Below are 10402 nucleotides of genomic sequence, written 5' to 3'. Positions count from 1 at the left end.
CCTGAAGTCCACAGTAATTTCCTTCATCTTCTCCACATTCAGGCTTATGTTGTTCTTCTCACACCAATCCACTTCCTCTCGATACTCCATCTCGTCATTGTTCTTGATAAGGCCTGTTGAAACTACATCTGCTTTATTCTGTGCTCTCCTTACCTCCCAGCCAGAACAAAGATAAAATTCCCCTTGTCTTCACTATCGATCCTAAGCAGTTCTTCCACGTTAAGCATCAATCTACCTGCACTACTTTCAACTCAGTGTACTGCTCTCAGATGCAGTCGCCTGGATGCTGGAGACACTAATGCAGACTGGCTGACTGCTTTGCAGTGTACAATGTTTCAAAACCTGGGCCACTGTACCTCCTTTTGCAATTGAATCAGGAGACCAGTCTGTGCAGATCAGAAACAACAACTCCTTGCTTGACATCAAAACCTCAAGGAAGCATACTTAGCTCGCTGCTCTACTCTCTTTACACCCATGATTGTGTCTAGGTACAAGGCAAACACCATCCAGAAATGCACTGATGACACAACTACTGATTGTAGAATCCCAGATGGTGACAAAGTGGTGTACAGGAGTGAGACAGATCAACTGATTGAGTGGTGTCGCAATGGCAATCTTGTACTCAACAACAGCAAGACCAAGAAATTAACTGCGGACTTCAGGAAGGGGAAGGTGCAGGAACACACACCAGTCCTTATTGAGGATCAGCAGAGGAAAGGGTAGGTAGTTTCAAGTTCCTGGTTGTTGACATTTCTGAAGTCCTATGTTAGGCCCAATACAATTACAAAGAGGGCACGCCAGCAGCTATGTTTCATTAGGAGTTTGGGAAGATCTTGTTTGTTATCAAAGACTCTTAGTAAGTGCCGTAGAGAACATACTAACTGGTTGCATCACCATCCGGATTGAGCACCCACTGTACAGGATTGGAAAAAGCTGCAGAGGGTTGTTTACTCAGTCAGTTCCATCATAGGTACTAGCCTCCCTTCCACCGAGGACATCTTCAAAAGGCAACATTCATCATTAAGAACTACCCTCGCCCAGGACATGAGATCATCTCATTACTACCATCAGAGAGGAGGTACAGGAGCCTGATGACAAACACTCAACACTTTAGGACCAGCTTCTAGCTTATTATAATTTATGGTACTGTAACACAACAAATTTTTAGACATGCTGGTAATAATAAACCAGATTCTGATTCTCCACCATTCAGTCAAGTATAATAATGATTATCCAGTAGTCTATCACTTTGATCCTTAATCTCACTCTCCATTTTGATCTCCCACAGCATTCTGAAGTCCAATGCAAAACTGAAGAAATATAGCACTCTATCTTGTGTCTAGGCAGACAGCAACCCTCTAAACTCGATAGCGAGCTCAACAATTTCAGATACCAGTTTTTCCTGCCAGTAATTATTTACGGTCACCCATCTGTAACATTAATTAATTTCCTCTAATTTCAAACGTTTCACAATTTGCTGAGGATTTCCAATATTTGTCAGGATTCTAGCTACTGCTATGCTTTACTTCTGAATTTACATTTGTTTCCTGGAGACACAAGAGACTGCAGATACTGGAATTTGGAGCAACAATCTGCTGCAAAACTCAGTACTTGTCCAGTCATGATACCATGTTTTGACCTGAAACGTTGACAATTCTTTTCCTCACAAAGATGCTCTGCCTAATGAGTCCCTTTTGCAGACTGTTTGTTGTTTCATAACGTTTCTATCTAACTGCTCTCAGCCATGCCCTTTCCTTTGTACTCCTCTAAACAGATTAGATATGATTAAACCGCATTCACTTCTCTCCCTTAGGTGGCATCAAAAACAAATAACTTTGGTTTCCTATCAGATATCACTTTTGTTCTGTTCCACCTTTCCCTACAAGTGCACGTTTTCTACTTTTCCAGTTCTGATGAAGGGTCATTAACCTGTAACGTCTGCTATGTTTTTCTTTCCACAGATGTTGTCTGATCCGGTAAACATCTGACCTGACCTGGCATTTCTTGCCGTCTTTCCAAGCTAGTAATTCTATATTTCTCATATGTTAAAGGAGTGGAAAAAAATTAATGTTGTAAAAATATGCAATGTTTACAAACACAACTATCTGTACGCAAGGCTTCCAAATTTATCTTGTTATAAATAACCGCCCAAATATTTACTATAAGCCCAACAACTGTAGGTGCTAACTATATTTAGGGATACTACAAGAGCTCAGATGACCTGTGCAATAAAACCTTAATCTTCGTTTTCCCCCCTCAAAAAAATAATCTCTTTAGCGCAGCCCCAACACCGAGTGCTGCATATCGCCATTTTGAGGTTTTGAACGGAACGGTTTAGCCGTGCGCGTTGCGTGTCTGGTGGGTAAGCTTCACCGGGTCGCTGCCTCCCCGTCTCTGTGCCGGTTGGGATTCGGAGCGCGAGCACAGCACGGCGCCGCCCGCCGCCGCCGTCCTCCGTTAACGATCCGCGTCTCCAGCTCGCCCCGCGAACTACAGCTCCCGACCGGCCGCACGCGCGCTCCAGCGCCTGCGTCCTCCTCTCCAACGGCGCCACCAGCGCTCCGAGAACCCGGGGAAAGCGGCCGCGATGCACCCCGGGACTTGTAGTGCAAACTCCGCGCCTTCCTTCTGCTTCCCCCGAGCGATGGGACTGCAACTCCCAGCCTGCCTCGGACCGAGCAGGCAGCCATGGCGGCGGATTGTTTGGTAGAATTGCAGGACCCCCCCTCTGGCGGGTAATTGCTCGGCCTTCATTGTCTGTGATGGAAGATAGTGAGAGAGGGAAAAAATAGAGAAAAAAATTAAAATTGGATTCGATTTTTTTCCGGAAAAAAATTGACATCCATAAATTTTAACCAAAAATAATCGGAGCGAATGGAGAGAAACGAACCGAGCTCCTGTCAAAACCCCCGGCCCTTTGAGAGAAAAAAAGCAGGCGAGAGACGGTGATAAGGAGATTAAAATCTTTCCCCCTCCCCCTTCACAGGCTGGCAGGGTTGTTATAGGGAGAGCGGCGGAAAATATAGCCTCCCCGGTGAATCGCACGGCGCGGGCCGAGCCGCCTCACTGCGCACCGGCGAGTCTGCCATCAGCGGTCTCTGGTGCTGCCGAAGCCTTGCGCCGTCTCCCTCCCTCCCTCCCTCCCTCCCCCAGCGCTCTTCCTCCTCTCTGGCTCTTGTTTAATTCCCGTCGTGGCCGGCGATGGCTCGGGCTCGGGCTCCGGCGCCCGACTCTCCGGAGATGAAAAAGAAGAAACTGTAAAAGAGCATACAGCAGACCTACATATATATAGAATAAGGACCGAGTCACCTCCGGAGTTCCCTCTCCGACCTTTTTTTGTTGTTTTATTATTTATTTGGGGGAGTTTTTTTCTTGTGTATGAGAGGGATTATTATGGCCAAAACTCCGAGTAAAAGCGGCGGCTTGAGGACTGGCAGGAGTTTCCTGGACGAGCTGCGGCACTTTCACAGGAGTAAAGGGTAAAAACAAATGTATTCACCAGAAAATAAATACAACTTTTAATGGAGGGGGTGAATTAACCGTCTAAAATAATACAAGGGGAGGGACGAAATGTGTTGTTTTTATTCAGCGGCCTTCAAAGGCTTTCCCTTGTCACTCGATGTCTGAACATACACCATAGGCGATTGGAATGAGAATTATTTCATTGTAAAGAATGAAATATGTTCCTTAAACTTTTTTTAAATGGCGAGGGAGGTCGAGAAGCGTAGAGGCTTGAGTATTGGCAGCCTTTGTTGCCTTGTGTTACCACCTTTTTGCCAACAGTGATTCTTGGCAAGGAAATTAATTTTCATTTGAACTCTTTTTAATAAAAAAAGCATTCGAATTACAATTTTAAATTCTGCGCAGCGTGGAGTTGTAATTATCTGTCAGGTTGAAGGGGGAGTGGCGGGGGGCTTTTGAATCGCCGAGAATAAGAGGAATATCAAACTTTAAACAGACTTTTCATTTATTAAAATGTATTTGTTTATAATTTGGCTTTGAATTTGACTTGAAAATCTGACCAATTTTGATACTGAATTAGCAATATTTATTTTTAATTTTAATTCATTACGTTAATTTTGTTCCAAACTTTTGGGTAAAACACGGGTTTATATTTTTAAGACGTTTGCTGCTGTTTAAAACAATTGCTGCAAGTTAAGTGAAACTAAGACTTATTTAAATGTTTTTAGGACAACCTTTAGAAAGATCCCAATCATCGGAGGGAGAGAGTTGGATTTGAGTGCTTTATACAACAGAGTCACTTCACTCGGGGGATTCGCCAAGGTAATTTGGGCATTTATGAAGACATATCTTTTATGGTAGCTTGTATTTGATGGCTGTGGCCATCGAAAGACAACTCTGTTTCTTAGAAGCCATGCATAATGTTTGTTTACTACTAGGGGTGACTTGTAGTTGGATTAATGAACATAAAATGTTGAATTCTGTGAATTTTATTTTTTAAACATAATCCAATGGTTTACTGGAGTTAGCGTGGACCTCACAGGTCACTGATATAACTATAAATGTAACTAAAAAAGCATCCTACGAATTTAAAGAACATTTTCTGCATAATAAACTTGTGGATTCGCAATATTTATCGTTATTAACAATATCAAAATATGCCTTGGGTATTTTTAAAGGCTGACATCCAATTTTACGTGAAGCGATACAAGGTTTGCCGCCTCTTTTAATTTACCACTGAAATGCACATATGCGCACGAATATAATATATCAATAAACAGATTTTGGGGGGGGAGGGAACCAATTCCTCCCTCTTAGAAGAGAATTTATACGGTCCTTTGAAATACTGTGCTTTCGCGCGATGAAACGGGTTGTGAGAGCCCTTTTAAGTAAGGCCTGTCTCCCAGCCGAAGTGTGGGAGCAAGTGAATGAACTGAAAATTAGCGACTGTGTAATATCAGTAGTATGAGCGGGATCGGTGAGAGTCAATACAACTGTCTGCTGCAATTTACTCTTAAAGGGGATTTGTTCGTTTATTTTGTTTTCAAAAAATGGTTGTTAGGCTTCTCGTCCAGCTAGGCCTTATAGAGGCCTCAATCAATATAAATCATAATAAAAAAAAACTACAAAAGGCATCTTTGGCGTCCAGAGGCTTTTGTTTTGTAATTTGGATATTGGATAAGATTTTTTGACCGCATGTTGAATATTTTTCAGAAAAGTACTTGGTATGGGAGGAGGGTGGGAGATGGAAAGACTAATTACTGTACCTGTATTTAAATTAACCATATTGGGAATAGTAATCTGGTATACATTTGAACAAACTGCAATTACTGATTGGTGCTGTAGTGTGTTTTCTTGCATTGATTACCAAGATATCTATATGTTGGGTGACAGACTATGGCTGTGTATTTTTTTGTGAATTGTGTGCACCTAATAGTTATCCTTTGAAATGAAGGGAAAGATTTGCAGTGATGGAATAGTGGAATAGTTTGCGGAATGCTTAAAATCACATTGCAAATCTAGAAAACAAAAATATTCAGAATGTTGGTGATTCTGAGCTGCCAGGCAGCATCAGTGGAAAGAGAAACAGAATTAATGTTTTGGATTCAAGATATTTTGAGTAACTTTTTCCTCTGATACTAGCTGACCTGTTGAGCATCCCCAGCGATTTCTCTACGGAGACAGTAGCTTTAGTAGACAGTAGACATTAGAATGAATAGCATAGCTATGGAAGGATTTTAACACAGGTAACAATTTCAAATTTGAGGTGAGATATATCAGAATTTTGCATATATAGATGGTTGAGTGGGAATAGAGATATCGACAGGAGTGATGACTGTTCTGGAGGATAGCTGGTAGCAGGCTGGTTTGGACAGCTTTGGAATAGTTGCGTGCTAAAATATGGACTAGGATTTCAGGAGCAAATCTTGTCAAGTCGCAGTTTGAAATGGGCAATATTTTGAGGCTGATGTAGGTCAGAGAGGGTATGGGATTACATGGTTAAATTGATGTCAGATAGCCAAGTTGAAATGCCCAGTTTACTTCAGCCTAAAACAGATGACTAAGAAGAGATGTACAGCTGGTGAAGAAACAGTGTTTTGTGTTTGGGATGGTGATGATGGGTGAGAGGTGTTGCACTCATTAAATGTCCACATTCTGGTCATTCCATTATGTAACTGAAGGAATTCTGGCCCATCCAGGAATAGATTTTGAATAAGCAGATAGTGTAATAGTGGAGGAAAGTGATAGTTATAACAGTGAGGCAGAAATAAGACAGTAAATGCTAGAAATACACAGCTGGTTAACTACCATTTTAAACAGTTAATGTTTCATTAAAATAGGTGTCAACAGCCAGAACCAAAACCTGATGTTGTCATGGGATACTATTGTCAAGGAGCATGATAGTGTTGAGAAACAGGGGAGGGGAATACAGATTGGATCTGTAAATGTAATGCTATTTAGTACACTAACTATATTGATGGGTCAATATTAACATTGTTGTAACTTATTGTGGTTAGGTCAGCCTAGCATGATTCCATCCACCAACAATCAGAAAACTACGTTTGTATTTACTTTTTTTTATGGAGTACAAAGCTTGGTAAATGTTGGGTTTATGGAATGACACGGAGTCAAAAATATTTGGTCATTTGCTTTGGTCATAGATCTGATTTATTTTTCTGAGTCCCATTTTAGTGAATTTCTTTTTGTTCTCTACTGATCAGAAACTTTATTTTACAGTTGTGCTTTTATTCCCTCAGCTTCACCGGGTTTCCTTGGGAGATCTACTCAGTCTCAAAAATAAGTGATGAAATTTGAAATAGCTTAAATCTATGCTACAACTGAGAACCGTGTATATGGATAATGAACTAGATAGTTCAGTCAGTTATTCCAATTTTCCTTCTAGATTCTGTAGAAAACCTTTTGATCATGCAACTTAGATTTAATTAAGATAGTTTAAAAATGTGTTCTCTCATTTCAAAGGATTGAGTCATAATCCTTTACATACAGGTTGGGGGGATTTGGGAACTGGATGGGGTATCAGGGAATGCTAATACGTTAAAAGTGGAACCCACTTGGGCCGGAAATCCCATTTGTTTTGTAACCTAACAGAATAGTTATTTTTTATGTTATCAACTTAAATTTATAATTTAATTTTGTAAGCCACTAAATGTCCTTCTTGCACAAAAGGAAGTCATTAAAACAGGAAAGGCTGTGACAGTTCAGAAAAATACTTCCAACTTTTAGCCTACATCCTTCAAAATATTCTGTTGGGTACTTGTCCCTTATCTTCTTGAAAGTTATGTTTCCACTAGTTTTCCAGACAATGAGTTCCAGATCCTAACTGATGACACAAAGATGGGAGGGAGTGTAATGAGTGCGGAGGACATTGAAACCCTGCAGGGGGACATAGATAGGCTGAGTGATTGGGCAGACATTTGGCAGATGAAATATAATACTGACAATATAATAGTGTGAGGTCTTGCTCTTGGGCAGGAAAAATAATAGAGCAAGTTATTATCTAAATGGAGAGAAACTGGAAAGTGCTTCTGTGCAAAGGGATCTGGGGGTCCTGGTGCAGGAAACACAAAAAGTTAGTATGCAAGTACAGCAGGTGGTCAAGAAGGCCAATGGAATGCTGGCTTTTATTGCTAGGGGGATGGAGTATAAGAACAGGGAGGTCTTACTGCAGTTGTATCGGGTATTGGTGAGACCACACCTGGAGTACTGCGTGCAGTTCTGGTGTCCATATTTAAGAAAGGACATACTGGCTCTCGAGGCAGTGCAGAGAAGGTTCACTAGGTTAATTCCGGGGATGGGTGGGTTAATGTATGATGAGAGGTTGAGTAGATTGGGACTCTACTCATTGGAGTTCCGAAGAATGAGAGGCGATCTTATTGAAACATATAAGATTGTGAAGGGGCTTGATTGGGTGGATGCAGGGAGAATGTTCCCAGTGATGGGTGAAACTAGGACTAGGGGGCATAATCTTAAAATAAGGGGATGCCATTCCAGGACTGAGATGAGGAGAAATTTCTTCACTCAGAGGGTAGTGAGGCTGTGGAATTTACTGCCCCAGAGAGCTGTGGAAGCTACTACACTCAATAAATTCAAAACGGAGATAGACATTTTCCTGGATAAAAATGGCATTAGGGGATACGGTGAGCGAGCAGGTAAGTGGACATGAGGCCAGGTTTAGATCAGCCATGTGATCTCCTGGACCAGTTTTCGATAGCCTGGATGGGTCGGAGGTGAATTTTCCAGATTTTTTCTCCTCAATTGGCAAATCGTTTTTTTTTCCCCCGGGTGATCACATGGGTTTGGGCGGGATGAATAATAAAATAAAATGGTGGGCATGGTGTCCTTTTGGTTGGCACTGTTGCCTTGTGGGATTCGGTGAAAACTAGAGTTAAGATTGGATCAGCCATAATCTTGTTGAATGGCAGAGCAGGCTTGAGGGGCCGATTGGCCTACTCCTGCTCCTATCTCTTATGTTCTTATGTAATGTTCCAAACAATTCCCGACATTCACACTCTATCACTTTGTGTTCCCTTGTTTTTGAATTATCAGCTCCTCTCAGTTTGCTCTATCTAATGCTACATCCACACTAGACCAGATAATTTTAAAAACGCCAGTTTCGCATAAAAAAGATAGGCGTCCACACTATGTGTTTTTGAAAATATCTCTATCCACATTGAAACGGAGATTTCGGCGAATCTCCTCCTACTGCGCATGCTCAGGACACATCTATCGAAAAATCTTGCTATAAAAGTGCGCGTTTGTGTAGTTACAGACTAGAAAAACTTAAAACGATGGATAGTTGTTGGCTTTCGCAGGAGAACAAAAGTAAAAAAAACAAATACTGGAGCATACGGCGGCAAGCGACAGGGTGTTCACGGACAGATTGACCCGGCTGACAACGAACATTGAAAAACTGACTAACTCTGTTGCATTAATAAAGCCCCTTGTTAAATGTTCATCAGTGTTATCTTGTATTTCCATACAATGTTACAGCAGGCTGTTAGACATCTATTGTCAGAGAAGTACTTGCATAAATAAGTAAACCACCTTCATATGAGCAAGGACAGAAAACAGGGCAAAGTGAGTATACTTATTTATTCAGTAAGTTATGGGTCAAAGTATTTGGTGAGTACATTTCTAACTCTTATGGCTTCAGTCTCGTTGCCGTTTGTTCTGAAATTGTTAGGTTGCGTTCAAGAAAACAATGAAATTGCTCGCTGCCGTCTGATAGCATTTTCAGGTTTCTCCAGTTGCCCCGTCCACACTGATCTGCCGAGCAGCGTTTTTAAAAATACCCACCGTGGAAAGCGTTTCTGAAAAGCTCTGGTTTCGGGGGATGAAAACGCCATTTTAGTATGGATGGAGGGTAAAAACGAAGAGAAAAAGCTTTGGTTACGGATTTATCCGGAGTAGTGTAGAAGTAGCCTAAACTAGTCATAATCTTTTCAACCTTACTGTACTCCAAGGAAAATGACCCATCTTTTACTGTCCCTTTTCATTGCTGAATCCCTCACCCCTGAAAATCTCTGCACCTACTTAAAGACCTTCACATCCTTCCTAAAATGTGATGATGAGAATTAAATGCAATAATCCAATTGTGGCCTAATGAGAGTTTTCAAAAAATCTAATCAATACTACTTCCCTGTATTTGTGTTCTTTGCTTCCATTTATGAAGTCCAAACACCCATATACTTTATAATGCTTATACTTCCAACCACTGTATACTTGAGAGAAATTTAAAAAAATGGGAAACTGTGCCCCTCATCACCTAAACTTACATCTTGGCTTTGCATCATCTGATTTTGGGCATTGGTAGTCATTGAGCTACTTGTCTGACTTGTCATTCCTCATTCAAAGTAAATTTATTATCAAAGTACCTATATGTCACCATATACCATCATGAGATTCATTTTCTTGCAGGCATTTAGTGTGAGGCTGAGTGGAATGGAATTGGGTCTGTCCTTGTCTGAGCACTGCCATGCATTATGGATGGTTATATAGTAATCATATTTGGGTGCTTTGATTTTTGTTCTCTCTACTATAACAGAATTAAATGATTCGCTGTTGTCTGCTTACAATTGTTCTGTCTGGTGTCTGCAGATCAATGTAAAACTGAGGTTGAGTATAGTTTGTAAGGCTAATTATCTTCCCAGGTAGTAAATTTACTAGTGAAGCCATTGAGCAGGGTATTTTCAGATTGTTTTGAGGAGATAAAAGTCATGATTCACCTGGGATTTTTTGTACCTGTGGCATTTTTAAAAAATATGTAGACTTATAAAAATCTCTTGGCATAGTTATGCACAAAAGGTTAATTCCCTGAATTGGTTAATCAAAAAGGATTCACGTTGATGATGATTTTGGTGCTCTCATCCAAGTTTACTGTCTTCTGATCGTGTTTCTCTCCATATGAATACCCTTATTC

General features: G+C 41.0%; 1 protein-coding gene across 2 annotated transcripts in view; it reads left to right on the top strand.

Annotated features, from left to right (window-relative positions):
* The first annotated feature begins 3346 nt into the window (after positions 1–3346).
* Positions 3347–10402, top strand: part of LOC132395769 (AT-rich interactive domain-containing protein 2-like) — a 334560-nt gene continuing 327504 nt past the window's right edge. For both annotated transcript variants that reach the window (XM_059972775.1, XM_059972773.1), the window contains exons 1-2: positions 3347–3479; positions 4191–4284. In XM_059972775.1, coding sequence (XP_059828758.1) covers positions 3379–3479; positions 4191–4284 — 195 coding nt within the window. In that variant the 5' untranslated portion in view covers positions 3347–3378. The remainder of the gene's footprint in view (positions 3480–4190; positions 4285–10402) is intronic.

Source organism: Hypanus sabinus, chromosome 6 (genome assembly GCF_030144855.1).
Source record: "Hypanus sabinus isolate sHypSab1 chromosome 6, sHypSab1.hap1, whole genome shotgun sequence".
NCBI classification, from domain to species: domain Eukaryota; kingdom Metazoa; phylum Chordata; class Chondrichthyes; order Myliobatiformes; family Dasyatidae; genus Hypanus; species Hypanus sabinus.
This window is presented reverse-complemented; position numbering and strand designations above follow the sequence as displayed.